The sequence below is a fragment of the Acomys russatus genome, chromosome 25 (genome assembly GCF_903995435.1).
Source record: "Acomys russatus chromosome 25, mAcoRus1.1, whole genome shotgun sequence".
Lineage (NCBI taxonomy): Eukaryota > Metazoa > Chordata > Mammalia > Rodentia > Muridae > Acomys > Acomys russatus.
The window spans coordinates 41,627,903-41,651,257 of NC_067161.1; the positions used below are offsets into that span (position 1 = coordinate 41,627,903).

At 48.2% G+C, this 23,355-nt stretch overlaps 1 protein-coding gene across 4 annotated transcripts in view; it reads left to right on the forward strand.

Moving 5' to 3' along the window:
* Smcr8 (SMCR8-C9orf72 complex subunit) overlaps positions 1–23,355 on the forward strand; it is a 76,984-nt gene that overhangs the window by 52,562 nt on the left and 1,067 nt on the right. For 2 of the 4 annotated variants that reach the window (XM_051167676.1, XM_051167677.1), the window contains 5 exons: positions 7,435–7,613; positions 13,316–13,425; positions 16,614–16,830; positions 17,222–17,314; positions 22,033–22,185. In XM_051167676.1, the coding sequence (XP_051023633.1) occupies positions 7,435–7,613; positions 13,316–13,425; positions 16,614–16,830; positions 17,222–17,314; positions 22,033–22,185 (752 nt within the window). Of the gene's footprint in view, positions 1–1,799; positions 1,868–7,160; positions 7,252–7,434; positions 7,614–13,315; positions 13,426–16,613; positions 16,831–17,221; positions 17,315–22,032; positions 22,186–23,355 lie in introns of those variants that run through there. The other 2 variants (XM_051167678.1, XM_051167679.1) reach the window with 2 other exon arrangements.

A 23,355-nucleotide genomic window follows, 5' to 3' on the forward strand; every position in this document is an offset into this window, starting at 1 on the left:
CATCTCCAACATCTTGGGGTTTCTAACACAATCCAGGCTTCACCTTCACAGCGCCACACGATGACCTCTACGTGCCCCCTGTAAATGTAATTTTTATTTGCCTGGTTTAATTGTTGTCTCCAAGGCTTACTGCCTCCATCTGCTAACCTAGGCCTAGTCCTAGAAGCTTCTAGACTCTGTACAATCTAATGTAGACCTACAGTGTTTTCAGCCTGTGAGATTTACTGCTGAATAAGCTCACCCTTTCTAGCTCTTTCTGAACTCTGACTGGCTGGTTTAACTCAGCTGTTTGGGCTCAAATGCCTCTCCTAGCTGACTGGTTCAAATTGGCTTCTCTAGCTTCTGGCTGAATTGTTCTGTTTGGCTTCATATTAACTTTGGCAATTAATCTGTTCTTATCTTCTGGCTCCTTTCATTCTCTAGCTTATTCTATCTTCACCTCTTTCTAGTTTGTTCTCTCTCTGCAACCTGTCTCTGTACAACTGTCCCAGTAAAACTGCCTCCTCTCCCCCACTCCTTGTACTGCTTTTCTTGTGTTCTTTATTTAAAAAAAAATTTGTTTATTATGTATACAAGGTTCTGTCTCATGTATGCTTGCCCACCCACCAGAAGAGGGCACCAGAGTGCATTATAGATGATTGTGAGCCACCATGTGGTTGCTGGGAATTGAACTCAGGACCTCTGGAAGAACAGCTAGTATTCTTAACTTTTTTTGTTGTTGTTGTTTTTGTTTTTTGTTTTTCGAGACAGGGTTTCTCTGTGTAGCCTTGGCCATCCTGGACTCACTTTGTAGACCAGGCTGGCCTCGAACTCACAGCGATCCGCCTGCCTCTGCCTCTAGTATTCTTAACTTCTGAGACATCGCTCCAGCCCTTCTTGTGTTCTTTGTTTTGTTTTGTTTTCGAGACAGGGTTTCTCTGTTACACAGAGCCCTGGCTGCCCTGAACTCTCTTTGTAGACCAGGCTGGCCTTGAACTCACAGAGATCAGCCTGCCTCTGCCTCCCAAGTGCTGGGATTAAAGGCGTGCGCCACCACGTTCTGCCTGTACTGCCCTTCTTAAGTCACCTCTCTTTCCAAATGAAAGTTGGGCATATCCTGTTCTGTCAAATATTTCTATGATCCCATCACTTTGTCTGCTTCTCAATTAAACATCCCTTTCAAACATGGATGCTTCCTTCTATAAACTGACTATACCTTCATTGTTCGGGATTAAAGGTGTGTGGGAGTAAAGGGCATGAAGATGGATTGCTAGTTGCCAGTAGAATCGTCATTCCTTCTTTAAGCATAGATTGCATTAGAGAGTAAAGGGACACCAGCAGTACTCTGTGCACTCGTGTGTTATTGTGGTTATGAGTGGGGAAAATGAAAAAGGAAGAAGTCAGAGGTCACTGTTCAGTAACAGGTTGTCATATGGAAGAAGGGGTACACACAGGAGGAATGGTAGACAGAAAGAAAAAAAGGTGGGGCTGAGATGGAGGAGTTCCTGTTAAAGGAAGACTAAGAAAGGAGGGTTAAAGATATGCTCACAAATAACAGAGCAGCCCTTTTTCTCAGGATGTTGAGTCGCAGACACATGAAAGCGGCCAGGGCGCTAGGCCACAGCGAGAAAAGAAAGATAATAGAACACTAAGAAGAAGAAAAAGCCAACAGCAGCAGTGAGGGGCGTGGTGGCCTGCTATAGTGGCACAGGTGTGTATTATAAACAGGAAAGAGCTGTAGAAGGGAGCAAGAGCTGGGTGGAGACGGGGCGTGAGGCCAGATACTGTGCCGACACCCTGGCCAACTAGGCAAAGTCTCAGTCTTCTCAGCGGTGAAGGTGACGAGGAGCTGGGACCAACGAGGAGGCGGGTTCCCTAACTTCGGATGGTGAGGCAGAGAAGACGGGCTTTCTCGTCACTGATGGTCAACCAGGCGAGCGGTCTGGGTGTCTCTCCCTCCCACTTCCTCTTTGACTGAAGCCTTGTCAGGTCTGGTACTTAGTGGCTCTTCTTCCTGCTTTTGCCTCGAGTGCTTGAATTACAACTCTGCACCATTACTCATGGCCCTGCTCAGACTTTTGGAAAATAGACATGTATTTTCAGATTTCTTTAGATAAATCTTTGTCTTCTATTTAAAGCCCTGTCAGCCCTTTGGCCCAGTTTGCTTGTAATGTGGCTTGATTCTGCATGATTCCCTTCTTACAGACCTGGACCGATTCCTCCCTACTCTCTGGAGAGTTCTTAGGACTTTGTCTTGTGATTTTCAGATTTACATGTTTAATTTCTGTGCATAGTTTCTGAATAGAGTACAATTGCCCATTTTTACTGATGATTTGATTTTTTAAAAACATTGCTCGAGGCTGGGCATGGTGGTGCATGCCTTTAATCCCAGCACTCAGGAGGCAGAGGCAGGTGGATCGCTGTGAGTTCGAGGCCAGTCTGGTCTACAAAGCGAGTCCAGGACAGCCAAGGCTAACACAGAGAGAGACCCTGTCTGGAAAAAAAAAAAAAAAAAAAAGAAAGAAAGAAAGAGAAAAAAGGAAAAAAACCAAAAAACCCCAAACAACAACAACAAAAACATTGCCTTGCCAGGCATGGTGGTACACGCCTTTAATTCCAGCACTAGGGAGGTAGAGGTAGGCGGATTGATGTGAGTTTGAGGCCAGCCTGGTCTACAAAGTCCAGAACAGTCAAGGCTACACAGAGAAACCCTGCCTGGAAAAAACTAAAAGACAAAAAACATTGCCTGAGAGAATAAAGGAGTCTTGGGAACAGATTCCATCTCTGACTTACAGTGGTGAACTTTGGCCAAAGTAATTGAACAAGGAGTAATGTCATCACAGCTGACATAGTTTATATCTAAGCTGGTATTTCAGAAGCCATTGGCAAAACACTTCTTGGAAGAGAAAGAGCAGCTGACTGTGAGAGCTCATAACCCTAGCTGCCTGGCCCGAGGAACACAGGCGCTCTTGCTGTAGGTCTAGAATTTACAAATCTCCTAGTGTATGCAGATACAAACCAGCCAGGTGCGGTAGCACACACCTGTAATCCCAGTATTGGGAAAGGCAGAGGCAGGCGGATCTGTGAAGTTTGAGGCCAGCCTGGTCGACAGAGTGAGTCCAGGACAGCCAAGGCTACACAGAGAATCCTGTCTTGTCTCAGAAAACCAAAAAAGAGAAGGAGGAGGAGGAAGAAGAAAGAAGAAATAAAGAAAATACAGGTGGATAGCGCAGCCTGTGAGCCCCTCAGCTCTGTTTCTTCCTTATGCCAGTTGATACAGCTCATTAGTACAACTTCAGGCCTTAGGTCTCTCGCTGGCAGCTAGGTGGCTGTGACTGGCGTCCATTCTGCATGTGTAGGTGGCACGTCTTCACTTCTGGAGAGTCTGTGCTCTGCTTTTTGTTGAGGGAGCCTTCCTTTTCTGAGTCTCCATTTCCTGTCCTGCTTCCTGCTGTGGTCAGATAGCCCTGGGAAGACACTGTCCCTCTTTCCCACCAGTTGATGTATGGAAAACGTGAGCAAAATCAGCCCACCACCCTTACACTCTATTGCTTTGGGTTAGGTGTTTGTTTTTTGTTTTTAAGGCAGGGTCTCACTATGTAGACCAAACTGGCCTCAGACTCACAGAGATCCCACTGCTTCCACCTTCCAAGTGCTGGGATCTGGCTCCTTCTTATCCTGCCACTCTTGCCTCCTGGCCTATGATTTGGCCACACCCTGAACTGGAAGCTAATAAGCATTTGGAAGTCAAATGCATACTTTTAAGCATAGTAAAGCCTTCTCCCATGCCACTTTGAAAGAAAATGTCTTTGATCTTTCTTATATAGAAGATTTAGGGCTGGAGAGATGGCTCAGAGGTTAAGAGCACTGGCTGCTCTTCCTTGGGCCCTGAGTTCAATTCCCAACAACCACATGGTGGCTCACAACCATCTATAACGAGACCTGGTGCCCTCTTGTGACCTGCAGATGTTACACTGTATACATAATAAATCTTTTTTTAAAAAAATTATTTCCTGCTCTGGAAATATGATTGCCTGAGACAAAATTCCCTTCTACATTTTTTTTTTTTCAAGATCCGGTTTCTCTGTGTAGCCTTGGCTGTCCTGGAACTCCATCTGTAGTCCAGGCTGGCCTTGAGCTCAGAGATTCACCTGCCTCTACCTCCAAATTGCTGGGAACAAAGACAGGCATCACCACCACCTGTCCTACTTCTCAGTGGGATTACCCATATGTATCAATCTGGGCCTATTCATGCCAACTGTTTGAGAGAGGCCTGCAAGGCCCAACAACCTGGGGCCCATTGGTGTGGTTGTTCTGCAGTGTAGAATAGGTGGGTAGGCATCTAAGCATTTGAAAAGTGAACATGTCTTAGTTGGGTTATCATCACTGTAATGAAGCACCATGACCAAAAACAACTTGGGGAGGAAGGGGTTACTCGGCTTACACTTCCACGTCATGGTCCAACATAGGAGGAGGTCAGAACAGGAACCTGGAGGCAGGAGCTGATGCAGAGGCCATGGAGAAGAGCTGCTTGCTGGCTTGCTCCTCATGGCTTCCTCAGCCTGCTTTCTTATAGAGCCCAGGACCACCAGCCCAGGGATGGTACCACCATAATGCCTGGGCCCTCCACCATCATCAGTCACTAATTAAAAAATGCCCTACAGCTGGATATTATGGAGGCGTTTTCTTTTTTCTTTTCTTTTTTTTTTTTTTCTTTTTTTTTTTTTTTTTCTCTTTTCTTTTTTTTCTGAGACAGGGTTTCTCTGTGTAACCTTGGCAGTCCTGGACTCACTTTGTAGACCATGCTGGCCTCAAACTCACAGCGATCCGCCTGCCTCTGCCTCCCGAGTGCCGGGATTAAAGGCGAGCGCCACCTGGAGGCATTTTCTTAGTTGAGAAACTAACCAGCCCAGGCTGTATGAATATGAATATTTTTACCTATTCAGGAAAATGATGTCATAGCCATAGTTGAGCCCTGTTCACCAGGAAGATGGCTGACTCTGAGGATGTCTTTCCCCGTGCTGGTTATGCTGAGTTAGTGTGGAGAGGTGCCACTGATGTTCAGTTTACTGTGTGTCTGCTTCCGACATGCCTTGCCAGACTGAGTGACTTGCTGTGCTGAGCACAGCTGTGGACACTCCTCACTGGCAGTAGCATTGACTGAGGATGGGTCCTGTTAGTCCTGCACTGTGCTTGTCCTCGATGGAATGTGTCACATAGTCCCTTCTATTCTGTGACAAAACATCCACCGTGCCCAGCCTTAGGTAAATTCTTTTCTTTTGTATTACTTTTCTTTTTTTTACATATACATTTATATTATTACACATACAATAAACTACCTACAGTGAGAAGAACCACGAAACAATCATGAATTATATAAATGATATAGTGTTTTGGCTGTTTGTATTTGGCAACCTTGAAGACTTAGGTAAATTTTGTTTGTCTGTCTGTCTGTTTGTTTGTTTGTTTGTTTTTCCGAGACAGGGTTTCTCTGTGTAGCCTTGACTGTCCTGGACTCACTTTGTAGTCCAGCCTGGCCTCAAACTCAGAGTGATCCGCCTGCCTCTGCCTCCCACGTGCTGGTTTTAAAGGCATGTGCCACCACGCCCACCTCAACTTCTTCCCTAAACTAACACCCCAAAGTTTTTCACATTACTCCAGAACCCAGCATGGTTAGGGAGTTCACAGCAATAGCCCACTCCCTGGTACCAGGTTTAGTTTTAGTGACTTTCCATTGTGACAAAACTCCATGGCCAAGGCAATTTACAAAAGAAAGCATTTAAGCCACGCATGGAGCATATGGCTGTAGTCCCAGCACTCGGGAGGCAGAGGCAGGTGGATCACTGTGAGTTCGAGGCCAGCCTGGTCTACAAAGGGAGTCCAGGACAGCCAAGGCTACACAGAGAAACTGTGTCTCGAAAAACCAAAAAAGAAAGCATTGACTTTGGCCCAGGGTTCCAGAGATTGAGTGCATTGCAGAGCTAAGGAATGGCATCTGGAACAGCTTAGCTGTTCCACACACCTCCCCAATAAGCCCACACCCCAATTCATCCCAATAGTTCCACCAACTGGGAATCAATTACTTAGCCAAGAGCCTATGGGACCAATCTTACTCAGACTGCCACAGAGTGGTCTCCAGGGTTAGCCAAATCTGGCCTGAGCCATGGTAAAGAATCTCAGGAGCAAGCAGGATGGTGTGTAGCCTTTTCTCTTTCTGTCGTAGGTTGCTGGCTCAAGCTAAATTAAGCTTCGTGAGGCGATCTCCAAGCTTTCTTTTGTGTTCCCCTGGGGGCTCTTGTTCTTTTTCCTGTTCCCCGATGGGTGTGAAAAGGGTCTGGGGCAGTTTAATGCCTGTCTACTGGCTGGCTGCTGCAGTGGCCTTGGAAACATTTTCTGATAAACACATTTAGACATAGAGTGCAAACTCTTTTGTGTGCTTGACAAATTTTGTCCTGTTAATTTAATTAAGCTAAATGATTTGTGCAGATGTAGAAGTTAAACTTCACTGAACCCTATTTAGTGAGCTCTTGTTTGGTAAGAACCAGCACTCCGAGGTCTTTATTTATTTATAAAGATTTATTTATTATTATGTATACATTCTCTGCCTGCATGCACACTTGTAGGCCAGAAGAGGGCATCAGGTCACATTATAGATGGCTGTGAGCCACCATGTCATTGCTGGGAATCAAACTTAGAATCTCTGGAAGAGCAGTCAGTGCTCTTAACCACTGGGCCATCTTTCCAACCCCAAGGTCTTTAGATTTGTTTGCTGTGAAGACTTTCTGAGGTCTGCGATTACTCTGCATGAGGCAGCTGCTGCTCCTGGCAGCTGCATCCTATGAACACGTCAAAGATAATTCATCTCACCTGTTAGCAGGCCTGAGTGAAGAGGACGGAGGCCTGGGTGGGAAGCAACGGGTGGGAAGGTGGTGCCCCAGGGCTCTGCGCAGCTTTTTCTGGAACCTCTGAGTCACCCTTGATGTTTTGCCCTTGTGGCTTTGGGCGCAGATGGGGCTAAGTTCCACATTTGAAATGGGGCTGAGACCCTGCTGGTTGTGGTTTTGAGGGGCCCATGAGAGGTTGTGCAGAGTGGCTTCCAGTTAATAAGCCTGGCAAGACTCTGGTCCTTGTCCCCGAGGCTAAGCCATGCTGTCCTTCCCTGTGCAGGGGCCCTACCAACCCACCTGCCTGTTGTCTGGGACTAGCTGTTGTCTGACCAGCTCCTGGGCCATTTTGGACAAGGCAGGATTGTTCCACCCTGAGACCTGCCTGGTACAAGGAGCTGGGGTTGTAGTGAGAAGAAAATGTCCCCAAGTCCTCAACTCTGCTGGCTTGAGCCCCAGTCCCCTCCTGTCCTGGCCCTAGTTCATTATATGGAAAGGCACATGGGATCTGCATAACGTAGAGAGGGGCTGTGGCTAGTCCCTGCTTCTCCTGCAGTGTTTGGTTTTCCAGGAAGAGTATGCTGAAGAAGAAGGCCATGGACTTGTTCACCCAGACGACCATCCTGCCCCTGCTGTTTGGCTGCCTAGGGATTTTCAGCCTCTTCCGCCTGCTGCAGCGGATCCGCTCGAAGACTTATGTGAAGAATGCTGTAGTGGTGCTTACAGGTGCCACCTCAGGGCTCGGCAGAGGTGAGCGGTGGGGTCTGGGATGCCGGGAGTGGAATCAGGCTTCACCCATCACAGGGCAATGCAGAAGGGACCCGCTGCCATGGTCCAGTTGGGAAAAGTCACGAGAGCGATGAAAAAGGCGAATGAAGAGGCCAGGCTAAGCACTGGCCTTCCTCAGCTCAGCTGCTTGTTGAAAGGGATTTTCAGATGTGGAGAAGTAGATGAGAAAATGTTTGTACCTTTTCCTGGATTTGGTTGGTACACTGGCTTCGGTTTGGGGGCATGGCACTGCCTTTCATGGTTTCTCATCAGGGACCTAGAAAGATTAGCGGTCAGAGCCATGAGCCTTCTAGCTCAGTGCCTTTGCCCTTCAGTGATGATACCTTTGGAGCTCAGGGAACGTGTGCTGGATGCAGGCTCAGCCCCTTCCTCCCATGGAGCTCTGCTGGTGACTCCAGCAGCTCGGGAAAGGGTTCACAACAGACCTGCCACCTAGAGTGCCCTGCCCTCTCTCCTCAGTCTTTGCCCCGCACAACATAGCAGCTCCCTGTGGCTCCAGTGCCATTCCAGGATGGAAGGTTGAGCCTGACCTGCAACTCTTGCCCCAGTATTGTGTTCTCAACAGGTGTGGTAGGGAGGGACAGTTACCGGCGCTCTCACCGTGCCAACACAGCTGAGAGTTGAGGCCCTGTGACTGATCCAAGACTCAGAGCAGTAACCGCAGAGCCAGGAGCCAAACCTAGGTTTGACCCAGTCCTAAAGCCACAGCTGAGGAAGAGTGTGTGGGGCCTAGGGATAGTCCAGATACCCCCACATGTGGGAACAGAAGAGTGGTAAAAGATGTGGGAAAGCCGGGTGCAGTGGCACATGCCTGTAATCCCAGCACTCGGGAGGCAGAGGCAGGTGGCTCTCTGTGAGTTTGAGGCCAGCCTGGTCTACGAAGCAAGTCCAGTACAGCCAAGGCTACACAGAGAAACCCTGTCTCAAAAAAAACAAGGGGGAAAAAGGTGTGGGAAGGCAGATGTTCTAGAAATACAAAGGCACAGACAGGTATGTGGTGTGCCAGAGGAGCTGGGGAGGTCTTGGGTTCACTTGTATACCTGATGCTATGGCTGGTAGGTGAGATTCTGAGGGTGCCCTTGTATCTGCTGTTGGAGCTTTGGACGCTTTTTGGGGAGGGGGGGTTGTTTGTTTTGTTTCTCTGTGTAGCCCTGACTGTCCTGGACTTGCTTTGTAGACCAGGCTGGCCTCAAACTCGCAGCAATCCACCTGCCTCTATCTCCAAGTGCTGGGATTGAAGGCTTGCGCCACCATGCCTGGACAGCTTTGGACTTTTTAAAGCACAACTGTGCAGGCCCAATGCCATTGGTCAGGTCTTTGTCATTACTCAGCTACTATAAATAGGCTGGCTAGCAGCTGCTGTTAGGTCTCAGCGACCAGGGGCAATTTGAGTTTATTGTTTATTTTTTTTTCTTTGAGACAGGGTCTCACTGTGAAGTCCCAGATGGCTAAGAACCTGCTATATAAACCAGGTTGGCCTTGAACTTGTGATAGTCCGCTGGCATCCTGGTGCTGAAATTACAGGCATGTGTCACCTTGCCATACTTAGCTTAAGAACAAGTTTTCAAGTCTTTGAAGAGCGACTGCTGGCTCAGTTGGAACGGAGGTGCACTGAGGGTGCTAGACATGAGAGTGTGTAGGACACTGTCTTTATAGCCGCACTTCTCTCCCAATTCCAGGACTGAAGGGAACAATGTGACGAGGAAACCATATCTGAGCATAGTGAACGATGTGCTTCTCCAGGCTCCAGTCAGGGTGTTTCCCTCTGCCTCCTGTAAGGCCGCAGCAGGAGTCCACCCAGATAGTGGACAGAGCCTTAGGTGGCCACCTCAGAGGCAGATGCTGCTGGCCCCTGGCATCTGCTAGGAGGCACATCTGTGGGGTCCTGCCTGCCATGTCCGCTGCACCAAGGGTCAGCGTTTCAGGATGAGTTTTCTATTTTCTTTTTGGTTGTTCGAGACAGGATTTCTCTGTGTAACAGCCCTGGCTAGCCTCGAATTCACAGCCACCCACCTGCCTCTACCTCCTGAGTACTGGAATTAAGGGCATGCGTGTGCCACCATGCCAGGCCAGAATGAGTTTTCAGACTGATTCTCAAAGTTTGTCTTCTGTTTTGTGCATTTCAGCTACAGGGCCTTGTCCTTGAGGAACATTGACTGAATGTCCAGAATGTTCTGGATGCTGACTTCTGGCAGCCTGAAGCATGGCTGTGCACAGCTGTCTTGATTGACAGCCCAGGCACCCCAGGCATGTGGGTAGTGCTGGGCCTTGTGTGCAGCCATAGGCAACTGTTGGCCTTTTCCCTCAGCTTCCTACCTCCCGGTAGCAGCTTTTTTTTTTTTTTTCTTTTGTTTTTTTCTTTCTTAGGCTTTTTCAAAACAGGATTTCTCTGTGTAGCCTTGGCTGTCCTGGACTTGCTTTGTAGAGCAGGCTGGCCTCGAACTCACAGAGCTCCGCCTGCCTCTGCCTCCCAAGTGCTGGGATTACAGGTGTGTACTATCACTGCCTGGCTTGTAGCAGCTTTTTCTTTTTTGTTATTTTTTTCTTTTCTTTTTTTAAAAATTTATTTATTATGTATACAGTATGATCAGATCACATTATAGATGGTTGTGAGCCACCATATAGTTGTTGGGAATTGAACTCAGGACCTCTGGAAGAGTGTCAGTGCTCTTAACCACTGAGCCATCTCTCCAGCCCCCGTAGCAGCTTTTTCAAGAAGTGACAGTGGAAGCTGGGCAGTGGTGGCCCAGCCTGGTCTACAGAGTGAGTCCAGGACAGCCAAGGCTAAACAGAGAAACCCTGTCTCAAAAAACCAAAAAAAAAAAAAAAAAAAAGAAGTGACAGTGGCATCCTTCAGTCCTGTTCTCCGTTCTGTCCCTCCCCACACTCCCTTGTAGCATCTCTAGGAAGCAAAGCTCGCACAGGCTGTAGGAGATCCTTCTCTAGACGCTGTCTTCTACCCCAGTATGACTGCTCACTTTTAGTCAGGACAGGACGAAATAGGGTGAGGAAACCAGGCGGGCTCAAGCTTCTGACTTGGAAGATGATAGAGTAAGCCAGGTGAGCCGGTCTAGCCTCAGGAGTGCCAGCAGCTGCTCTGTGCACAGCCCCTACCCTGCCTGTGCTGGGGACCTTTGCTGCTTGCTTTGCTGGAGACTGTGACAAGGTGAAGCCAACTCCCTACCCGACACACACACACACACACACACACACACACACACACACACACACGGACACACACACGGACACACACACGGACACAGACAGGTAGAAGTGGCGTCTGGTCCTTTAGGCATCTGCCTCTCATTAGGATGAGCCAGTGAGGCATTGCTGGACTTCCTTCAGAAACGACAGCACCCCTGCCTATGTACTTGTGCAGTCTGCTTAGCACCTCCTTCCAGAAGCCCATGTGAGGGGTGCTGGCCTGATATGTTGGGGAATGCTGTACAGGAGGCTAAAGGGCAGCCACCGGGTACGGAGGTACCTCTTTGTCCCATGAGCTGCTCAGTTGGCAGAGCACTTCTGTCTTTTGTGAAGGGCACTGCTGCCCTCCTGTCTGACTCTTACCTGAGGAAAGGGTTGTTCATAATAGTGTACACTGCATAGACCTTTGACCCTGCCCCTTCTTGGGTAAGCAAATGACAGCCCCATTGCTTGCCAACCTTTTGGTGATGGCTTTCAGGGGTTGAGTTGCCCTGCGAGGCAGGCTTGTCCCATCCATGAGCCATGGGACCTAAGAAGCCACTGGACCACCTGGGCCTCTAAGATTGGTTCTGAGACCTGTGGGCAGTCAGGGTCCACATGTCCTGAGAAGATACATTCATGAATATTTGCAGGGCAGTCAGTGCCCTGGTTTGCACACTTACGCCAGCTCATTAATTTGTGGAACACTTGTGAAGGGCAGTTTGAAAACATTAAAGTATTAGCCAGTCAAGGTGGTGCACGCCTGTACCCTAACACTTGGGTGGTAGAGGCAGGAGGACTAAGAGTTTAAGGCCATCCTCAGGAACATGTTGAGTCTGAAGGCCACTCTAGACATGAGACCCTGTCTCCAAAACAAACAAACAAACAAAAAAACAGAAAAACAAAAACAAAACCAAAAAAGTATTAGCTGGGTGGTGGTGGTGCATGCTTTTAATCTCAGCACTTGGGAGACAGAGACAGGTGGATCTCTGAGTTCAAGACCAGCCTGGTCTGCAGATTGAGTTCAAGGATAGCCAGAGTTGCACAAAGAAACCCTGGCTCGAAAACCAAAAAAAAAGGGGCGGGGGGAGATTAAAGTATTAAAAACTGGTATTAAAAATATTTCATAATGCTTTACCTTTGAAATAGTTACCTGCTTTAACTTATTCAACCTTAGTCCCCTCTGGCTTAGGTATCGTTGTTTGCATCTTACAGAGAAACAGACTGTAACTTAGGTGACTATCTCAGAACCTGGAGGCAAAGAAGTCTAGAGAGGTGTCCACAGACTCCGCTCAGATCCATCCTCTGGAGCACTGGGCTGCACTCTGTCCAAACTGCAGTGGCCAGGGCACTGAGAGTTTGCTAGGACACACTTGGGAGGGTCAGCAAGGAGCCAGAGGCTCTCCCCGGTTTCCCCCGACTTAATTTTGCTGCCCAAACCTCTCTTCTCTAGCTAGCAGGCTTTAGTCCAGCATTGCCTTCCATAGCCTCTCCAGTGCCTTGTGCACCATCCCCCTGCCTCCAGCGTTTCCTAGGCACCTTCCCTTTGGGGCCAGGACTCCTGAAGGGGTGTTTTGATTTTCTGAAGAGCTGTGCATGTATATCTGCGAGTTGCATTAGTGGTCTAGGGAGCAGTGTTGGTGGTGCTGGACATGTGGGACACAGTGTCCAGGGGCCACAGCAACAGGGGAGCTAGTACTACTTATGGAAGTGGATTGTTTGTGGGCCGGGTTCCCAGCTTGCTGGGTGGGTCTCAAACTCTGCTTAGTCTTGCTGGGCTTCTTCAATTACATGAGAGTTGATGCCCACAGGATTGCTCAGCGTTACATAAGAACACCATGGAGGGGCTGGAGAGATGGCTCAGTGGATAAGAGCACTGTCTGCTATTCCAGAGGTCCTGAGTTCAATTCCCAGTAACCATCAATGCTGATGCCCTCTTCTGGCATACAGGTATATATGCAGATAGAACACTCATACATAAAATAAATAAATAAAATATTCAAAAAAATAATTAGGAAAAAAAAATCAAGCATGGTGGCGCATTCCTGTAATCCCAGCACTCAGGAGGCAGAGGCAAGTGGATCTCTGTGAGTTCAAGGCCAGCCTGGTCTACAAAGGGAGTCCAAGCCAACCAAGGTTACTCAGAAACCCTGTCTCTGAAAAACAAAACAAAACAAAAGAACACCAATGAAAGTTCTGCGTATCATACTCACAAACTTCTCCACTGCCCCTGCTTTTCTCCGCCTCCTAGATATGTGTCATACCGCCGGATTGGACTGCTACACTGAGCTCCCTCCCTCCCTCTCTGCTTCCCTCCCTCCCTCCCTCCCTCCCTCCCTCCCTCCCTCCCTCCCTCCCCCACACCAGTCTAGTATGAGAGGAGCAGTGGGCCTTGTGCTGGGTGATTTTGAACTCCACTGCCTGCAGGAAAAATGGCCCTGGATCATTTCCACTATTAGAGTTTGTTTCTTTTCTCTTAGAATGTGCCAGAGTCTTCCATGCCGCGGGGGCTAAACTGGTGCTCTGTGGCCGAGATGCGAAGGCCCTTGAGGAGCTCACCCGGGAACTTGCTTGTTCTTGTTCCTCCAAGGTGAGCCTGCAGCAAGGGGTCTGTGGGGAAGAGGGAAGAACTGCCGTGGGCCACAGTGGCCTACTCCATAACTGCTGAGCTACGAGGCATCCATCCATCCATCCATCCGTCCATCTATCCATCCGTCCGTCCGTCCATCCATGTGGCTACACTGGGCTGGCAGGCTCCATGCAGCTTGCCTCCACATGACCACCAGTCCCCAGCCACTACTTTAGCCTAACAACTAAGAAAGTCCCCTCTGTGCTCATCTAGTTGGGTGTTTTCTGGGGAGGTAGTGATGATGGTTTTAACATTTTAGTTGTATTATGATATTTATAGTCCTAGTCATTCTTAACATAATAGGCTTTGTTATTTGCAATGTGTTCAGTCATAGTTCTTACCCCGTCTCTTCTGGCTCCTCCCAAATGCCCCTTCCCCGACCCCCTCCTAACTTCATGACTTTTAAAAAATAACCCAAGTCCATTTGTGCGGCTTTCTCTTATAAACTTTGCCAAATCCAATAGCATGAAGAACCGCTAGGGTTTTCTCCTATGAGTTATGATAGTTTTAAACCTTGCATTTATGTTTTTGAAGTCATTTATGGTTTGCTTTAGTTAGGTCTTTGTTTATGAGTGTGTATTCTGTGTGTGTGCTAGTGCCCTTGGAGGCCAGAAGATGGCATCAGATCCCCTGGAGCTAGAGTTACAAGTGGTTGCAAGCTCCCATCATAGGTGCTGGTGCTGGGAACTGAACTTGGGTCCTTAACCACTAAGCTATGTGTATCATCAGCCTCGTTTGAGTTAATTCTAATAGATTGTATTAGGAAAAGGTCGAGTTTGGGTCTGTAATTTTTTTCTCTCTTATTTTATTTTTTAATGTTTAGGGGGTTTGGCCCTTTCTCATAGGTTTGAGTTACTGTCTGACTTCTTGTCATTTCAGCCCTAAGGGACCAACTCCTTGAACATTCCTTGTAGGGCAGGTCTGATGGACCCCTTCAGCTATTATCTGGGGATATCTTAATCTCTTTTTCACTTTTGTTTATGAGCCCAGACTTTAGTGCCTGAGCCATCTCTCCAGCCCTCTTCTCCACTTTTGATTTTGTTGTTGTTGTTATTCTTTTGTTTTTTGTTTTGTTTTTGTTTTTGTTTGCTTTTTGACAAGGTTTCTCTGTATAGCCTTGGCTGTCCTGGACTCACTTTGTAGACCAGGCTGGCCTCGAACTCAAAGCTATCCACCTGCCTCTGCCTCCCAAGCGCTGGGATTAAAGGCGTGTGCCACCATGCCCGGCTATTTATTTTAGTTTTATGTACATTGATGTTTTGACTGCATATATGAGGGAGTTAGATCCCCTGGACCTGGAATTACAGACAGTTGTGAGTTGCCATGTGGGTTCTGGGTCCTCTGGAAGATGAGCCAGTGCTATTAACTGCTGAGCCATTTCTCCAGCCCCTCCTTACCTGTTTTTAAACTCTAGCATCTTTACCACTTCACTTACTGTACTTTTAGCTCTAGAATTTTTTAAAAAATAATTTCCCCTAGCTGGAGAGATGGCTTAGTGGTTAAGAGCACCACCTGCTCTTCCAGAGGTCCTGAGTTCAATTCTAAGCAACCACATGATGGCTTACAGCCATCTAGAATATGACAATAAATAAATCTTTAAAATAAAATTCCCTTTTATTGAAATACTCACTTTTTAAAAAACTTTATCTATTATCTGCCTTTGCAAATGTCTTCTTTCACTTTCTCAGCATTGCAAAAATAGTTGTTTTAATGTCTTTATTTATTACATCTAGCATCTCAGCTTCCTGGGGATTCTTTTTAGAGATTTATTTATTTGGTTTTTTTGTTTTATTTTATTTTATTTTGTATGTGAGTATTCTAGCTGCATGTACACCTGCATGCCAGAAGAGGGCATCAGATCCCAGTATAGATGGTTGTGAGCCACCATATGGTTGCTGGGAATTGAACTCAGGACCTCTGGAAGAGCAGACAGTGCTCTTAACCACTGAGCCATCTCTCCAGCGCGCCCCCTCCCCCTTTTCTTTTTTGGTTTTTCAAGATAGGGTTTCTCTGTGTAGCCTTGGCTGTCTTGGACTCGATTTGTAGACTAGGCTGTCCTCAAACTCAGAGATCCACCTGCCTCTGTCTCCCCGAGTGCTGCGATTACAGGCAAGTGCCCCTGTGCCTGGCTTGTTTTGGTACTTCTGAGAAAGGGTTTCTCTGTGTAGCCCTGGCTGACCTGGACTCACTTTGTAGACCTGGCTAGCCTCAAACTCATAGAGATCAGCCTGCCTCTGTCTCTGAGTGCTGGGGTTAATGTATGTACCACCATTGCCCTGCCAGAGATTTATTTATAATTATGATGTTCCAAGGCAGTTTCCTGGAAGCTGTTTTCAGTGGTAGCAATTGAAATAGAGCCACCTGTCTCCATGCCACACTTTTGGCATGAGTAGCAGGTCAGCAGTATTTAGAAGCTAAGGTCCTCCTTTCCTGCCCTGAGTCCCATAGGCCATATCAGAAATATGGACCACCTTCCCTGCAGTCCCAGCAGCCCGGTAGCTGCAGTCCACCACTGGTAGCTGTGATTTACCGGCGAAGCATTCCTTTGAGAGTTACGTTCTGATAACCCGGAGCTTCAAGTCACTTCACAGGGTTCCCGTTAGGACAGCTGTCAGCTGGGCATGGGCTCCCAGCGCCTCCTATTCTGCCATCTTCTCTGTTCCCCCTCACTCTCTGCCCTTACCGAGCTGCACAGCTGAACTGTGCTGGGCCCGTTTTCCTAGCACCTAGTGCTTGGCAGCATTCTCTGTGATTATAGCAGTTAACTACCTGCCCCTCCAGGCTGGGGCAGGAGCCTTGTCCATTGTGCTGTGTCCCGGTGTCAAGCATCCCGGGAACACGTGGGTAAGAGTTCATGAACAGATGACTAGCAGTCTGGGTGGACAGTGCCTGTGCGGCAGTGACTGTTGAGTGGCACCGTGATGCACCGTGTGGAGCAGCACTCATGCGGTAATGTGCTCTACAGGTCACAGCACACACGATGCCCGGACATTATGTGAATTCCACATCAGAAGCTTCATAGGTTGCTCTTTTGGAAGAGTTGCCACAGCCTGTAACATTTGCGCCAAGTGGGACAGTCTCAAAACTCTGAAAAGTAGGAACATGGCTGTCATTCTTTAAGGTGCATTTTGTGTTTTGTATTTAACCAGGGACAGACACACCAACCCTTCACGGTGACCTTTGACCTCACCGATCCTCGTGCCATTGCTACCGCAGCAGCTGAGATCTTACAGTGCTTTAGCTTTGTGGACATCCTCATCAATAATGCTGGTGTCAGCTACCGAGGTACCATCAGTGATACCATATTGGACGTGGACCGGAGGGTGATGGAGATAAACTATTTTGGCCCTGTTGCTCTAACAAAAGGTAGGCATCTAGTCACCAGCTTGGTTTCTTTTTGGTGAGACACTGCCTGTTTCTGTGCATTTGCCCCCTGCAGCAGGTGTAGCCATTAAAATGAGGGTGTTTTACCTTTTGTGGGTTTATATTTGCATTGTATCTATTTTGCACCCTGACATCAGTGTTGGTCGCATCAGTGCAACTTTGCATTTCTGATCCATGGTACCGTATCCCACGGAGGGCAGTATTTGAATGTACTTTAAAGATCAGAGGCCAAGCTCCCGGTAGGACCAGGGACCTGTGCTGTTTGTATGTTCTGTTCCCTCTTCCTCCTCTGCCATGGAAAACTCTGGTGTCTCCTCCAGCAGCACCGGGCACGGTGACTGGGAGAGGGTAACTTTCTGCCCTGTCCCCTCAGCTCTCCTACCCTCCATGGTCAAGAGGAAGCGAGGCCACATTGTTGCCATCAGCAGCATCCAGGGCAGGATCAGCATTCCTTTCCGGTCGGCATGTAAGTACTTCTACCCTCCTTTCTCAGGACATTGCTGCTTTATTTTATTTTATTTTAATTTATTTTTAATTTTTTTTATTTTTTGGTTTTTCGAGACAGGGTTTCTCTGTGTAGCCTTGGCCATCCTGGACTCACTTTGTAGACCAGGCTGGCTTTGAACTCACAGCGATCCGCCTGCCTCTGCCTCCCGAGTGCTGGGATTAAAGGCGTGCGCCACCACACCCGGCTGTGCTTTATTTTATTTTATTTTATTTCCGAGACAGGGTCTCTCTATGTTAGCCTTAGCTGTCCTACATTCATTTTGTAGACCAGGCTGGCCTCGAACTCACAGCGATCCACCTGCCTCTGCCTCCCGAGTGCTGGGATTAAAGGCGTGTGCCACCACGCCTGGCTTTTATTTTATTTTTAATTGTAAAAATGATGTGTTTGGGCTGGAAAGATGGCTCAGAGGTTAAGAGCACTGTCTGCTCTCCAAAGGTCCTGAGTTCAATTCCCAGCAACCACATGGTGGCTCACAACCATCTACAGTGAGATCTGGTGCCCTCTTCTGGTGTGCAGGCACACATGCAGGCAGAATATTGTATAAATAATAAATAAATATTAAAAAAAAAAAAGTGTTCATCCGGGTGTGGTGGTGTACACCTTTCAACCCAGCACTTGGAAGGCAGAGACAGAAGGATCTCTGAGTTCAAGGACAGCCTGGTCTACAAAGTGAATTCAGGACAGCCAAGGCTAATACAGAGAAACCCTGTCTCAAAAAAAAAAACCAAAACAAAACAACAAAAAGAGGTGTGTTCATTAGCTAGATTCATACACTGTAGAAATACCCTATAGATACATGAAGTAACCTCATCAGAATGTTCTTTCTGGTGTGTGTGGGGTTTTTTTGTTTTTTGTTTTTTAAGATTTATTTAATTGCTGGGCATGGTGGCCCACACCTTTAATCCCAGCCACGGCTCCACAGAGAAACCCTGTCTCGGAGGAAAAAAAAAAAAAAGATTTATCTAGTTATTATGTATCTAACATCTTGCCTGCATGTACTCCTGCAGGCCAGAGGAGGGCATCAGATCACACTGTAGATGGTTGCGAGAGCCAACATGTGGTCCTGGGAATTGAACTCAGAACCTCTGGAAGAGCAGCCAGTGCTCTTAACCACTGAACCATCTCTCCAGCACCCTTGTCCTGTTTTTTGAGACCTAGTCTCTACATATCCCTGGCTATCCTGGAACTCACTGTGTAGATCAGGCTGGCCTTGATCTCAGAAACCTGCCTACCTCTGCCTCCCAGGCATTAGAGTTTAAGGTGTGTGCTGCCACGCCTAGCCATGACCTAAGTAATTCTAAGTATTCACATACCTTCCTTTAAATCCTAATTTACTCCTTATCCCTTAGGTGACCTTGGGCAGGGCTCCCTAACTCTACATGTCCATCCTTATGTGCAAATGGAGGCAGCTCAGCCTGGAAGGATGTTATGAGGAAGGACCTACAGAGGCCCTGGACTGAAATCCCTTCAGCACTCTGGAGCATATTACTCCAATTTTTTTTCTGCATATAATGGAGCGTCTAAAATGGGATCACATTTTACATGGTGTTTCTGACTTGCTCAGTTCACTAGATAAGCATAGAGTCTTTTAAGTAGATGCAATTCAACAAATGGCTATGAGCCGGGCGTGGTGGCGCATGCCTTTAATCCCAGCACTCGGGAGGCAGAGGCAGGCGGATCGCTGTGAGTTCGAGGCCAGCCTGGTCTACAAAGTGAGTCCAGGATGGCCAAGGCTACACAGAGAAACCCTGTCTCAAAAGAACCAAAAAGAAAAGAAAAAAAAAAAAAAAAAACAAATGGCTATGACCAAAAAAAGAGTTTTTTATAGATTATTTATTAATCATATGAGTGCTGTTTGCATGTACACCTGTAGGCCAGAAGAGGGCATTAGATCACATTACGTATGGTTGTGAGCCACCATGTGGTTGTTTGGAATTAAAGTCAGGACCTCTGGAAGAGCAGACCATACTGTTAACTGCTGAGCCATCTCTCTAGCCCTTGGCTGTGACAAAATTAACATAGCCATTTTCTTTTCTTTTCTTTTCTTTTTGTTTTTGTTTTGTTTTTTTGAGACAGGATCTCTCTGTGTTCGCCTTGGCAGTCCTGGACTCGCTTTGTGGACCAGGCTGGCCTCGAACTCACAGTGATCTGCCTGCCTCTGCCCACTGAGTGCTGGGATTAAAGGTATGCGCCACCACGCCCGGCAATGTAGCCATTTTCATAGACACTGGGGAATCTCTGTATCCCTCAAGCTTTTACCTTTAGTAGAGATTATGACAGAAGTCCTTGGATATTTATGTCTCTAGGTATTCTCAGGGCCATTAAGATAAGCCCCAAGAGCTGAGCTGCTAAAAGAATTTACTTTGTCGATGGACGTGGTGACGCACGCCTTTAATCCCAGCACTCAGTGGGCAGAGGCAGACGGATCACTGTGAGTTCGAGGCCAGCCTGATCTACAAAGTGAGTCCATGACAGCCAAGGCTACCCACAGAAACCCTGTCTCAAAAAACCAAAAAAAAAAAAAAGATAAGCCCCAAGAAATAGAAACTTCAGGTAACACCAAAACATTAAGACCACCCCCTTGGCATCTAGTTCACTTGCTCACTGTTACTTCACTTGCTGCCCTCCTGTTACACATACAGACAAGCACGCAGAATGTAGCTTCTAGTGGGATGCCTTTTACAAAAAGATGAAGGGTGGCATCACAGATTCCTTAGGTTTCCTTTTTATGTGTCATTCTCTGAAACACTGACTTGGTGACAGCTGCTGCTCATCCGCCTCTCAGGACCAGTGCAGTCTGCTAGCCCAGTGGAGGCAGGGCTGAACTGTTCCAGCACTTGGAAAGGACAGTGTCAACACTCAGTTCAATAAAGGGCAGCTGGCCATTAAACAAAGCATATTCTTTCCCCAGGCCTGGACCTCTGTTCTGACTTTTAGCTCTAAATGTGTGTCCTTGGACCTTCGCTTAACTTCAGGCCTTAAGCTTTCTTACTCCCCACAGTGACTCTCAGCCGTCATCTTACCCGCCTCCCAGCGCTGGCTCAAAGATGCAATGAGATGTGCTGTGTAACTTAAAAGCAGTGTAGTCTTATGCCTCTATGGGTATTTCTCTGTTGTCTTTTCTTTGTCTAATCCAGATAGCCTTGGACAGTTACCTAAGGCTGCTCAGATGAATCTTCAGAAAAAAACAAAACCAAATCGCTGTAATCAGGAAAGAGTAAGCAGCTAAGGCACAGTGTTAATAATGGGCAAACTGGGGTAAGGGTCACAGAGCATGTAATGAGTTATTATAGTCCATATTTTACTTTGACTTAGTCCCACTAGCTTTTCTTCTCTAATTGCCCACTGACTACAGCAGGTATGCATGGTGGTCTGGATACTATGTGGTTAACTAGATTTGAGTCTGGCCAGCTTCCTAGGGAGAGGTCTACAGCACAGCATACACACTGAGAAGTGGCACTCTGCGTGCCCAGAGGAGAGGCCAGCTGTAACTGGCAGCCTTGTGGGCTTGGTCTAGACAGCATAGCTGAAAGCCCATGGCCTGGGAGCTTTGGAGTGGCCCAGCCGTCAATATGGACTTGTGTTTTGAAGACCCAGAATGGCTGCTCTCTTCAATCCTCGGGCTGCCTCCAGAGTCGCAGACGTTGGGCGTTTCTCCACAGTCATCCAGGCCAGCACCTCTAGTCACACTGTCCTGCTGCCTCTTGGAGCCTGCAGTGACACTCCCTGCTTGGCCCGCCCAGTATATTTGGCTGACCAGAACGCCTTTTGACAAGGACTGAAATATTTAGGACTCCAAACTAGAGGAAAACAGGTTTGTGTGGAGATGCTGGTTTGTTTCCTAAGAGCCTCACTCCAGGGTCACTCAGTGTTCCCTTGAGTACCTGGCAGCGGACTAGGGAGCTGCTGTTGGGGGACAGAGGAGCCTCTGTCTCTCACAGGCAGCACAGCCTCAGATTCCTCCATATGAAAAGTGCTTGGGGCCAGGCGGTGGTGGCGCTTGCCTGTAATCCCAGCACTTGGGAGGCAGAGGCAGGCGGATCGCTGTGAGTTCAAGGCCAGCCTGGTCTACAAAGCAAGTCTAGGACAGCCAAGGCTACACAGAGAAACCCTGTCTCAAAAAACCAAAAAATACAGCAAAAACCAAACAAACAAACTGAAAAGTGCTTGGACCAGCCTTGTGTCTGTATAGCCCTGCATGAGGGAGGCTCCCTGGGGCCATGCTCAGGAGCGACTGGGAACAACTTGTACCGGATCCTGTGGGACCCCTCCCCGGCACAGGACTAGATAGACCCATTTCGCAGGGACTAGATAGACCAATATTTAGCATTTTTTTCCCCTAACCATCTGAGGAAGCTGAAGACATGGTGGCACTTTATTCCTATTACTCGGTGTCTTCTAAGAACAAGAACACCTGCACTTGTCAGAACCAGGACGTGAACATTGCTGTAGTGTTGTAATCTCCCCCTCCCCCTCCCTAGACAGGGTTTCTCTGTGTAGCCTTGGCTGGCCTGGCCTATAGACCAGGCGGGCCTGGAACCCAACAGAGATCCACCCGCCTCTGCCTCCCAGGTGCTGGGATTACAGGTGTGGGCCAGCGCGCCCGGCTGTAGTGGTGTGATCTTACACAGTAAGCCCACACCAACACGCTTTCCTGCCTCTGTCTCCAACTACAGATTCGGCCTCCAAGCATGCCACCCAGGCATTCTTTGACTGTCTGCGGGCAGAGATGGAACAGGACGGCATTGAGGTAACTGTGATAAGCCCTGGATACATCCACACCAATCTCTCTGTAAATGCTGTCACTGCTGATGGCTCCAGATACGGAGGTAGGTCAACAGACAGGACAGACAGTCCCTCAGCTGAAATGTCACCAAGCTTCCCACTAACTCCTCTGTAGATCCCAAGGCCCAAGGAATCTTATAATCAGGACTTAGAAACTCAAACTCAGGGCTGATGGGGGCGGGAGATGCGGGGGAACGGGCGTGGAAGAAAGGGGGGCATACGGGGAAAGGGTCAGGATCAAAGGAAGAAGGGAGCATGATTGGCTCTTGCACAGGGTGTTGAAGAAGCGGCTGGCTTCAGGGAGTGTTGGGGTGAGGCTGGGTCGGGCCCAGCAGTGTCAAATCTCCAGCTTACTCAGCCAGAAGCAGTGCTGAGCTGACCTGCAGGTTCTGCGCATGGGCGGAGCAGCCTGACCCCTGCATATACACATAGGAACAAACAAACAGAGCAGTTGACTGCCATCTTGGGTCAGCTGGTCCATGTGTGCTGGAACTATTAGACCAAGCCTTATCTTCCTGAGCTTGGAGCAAGCCTGCTATCTGTCTGCGCAGACTAACACTAAGCCTTGCCCCCAGGATGTGTCTGTCCTCTGTGGGGCTGTGTGGCCATAACCGCCCAGGTGCTGCAGGTCTTGAACCCATCTGACCAGGCCTGAATCAAGACCGCCCCAGTCCAGGTGGCTGCTTTGCCACAACAAGCTGCTCCACAGAAAGCCACAGGGGGGCTGGAGAGATAGGTCAGAAGTTAAGAGCACCGCTACTCTTCCAAAGGTCCTGAGTTCAATTCCCAGCAACCACATAATGGCTCACAACCACAATGAGATCTGGTGCCCCTTGGGGCGTGCAGGTACACATGCAGGCACAACGCTGTATACATCATAGGTAAGAAAATAAATCTTTAAAAAAGAAAAAGAAAGAAAGCCACAGTGGAAGGAGCCAGACAGCTGCAAACGTGGTTATCTCAAAAACTTTAGCTCTGACTGTTCTCCACTTCCCACTCTCCTGTGGTGAACACAGTGAGGACAGACACCGGCGAGGGGTTTGGGTTCCGGGCGGCGTGTGATAATGGTCTCTTGTGCCTCTGCGACTGGTTCTGCTCTGTTAGCAAGGTAGATGAGTCACCAGCAAAGAAGGAGCATGGATGCTGTTACCCTACACCCTCCCAACTGTCCCAGCTGTTCCTCATCCAGCTCTTCCTGCCACTGGGAAGTGGGA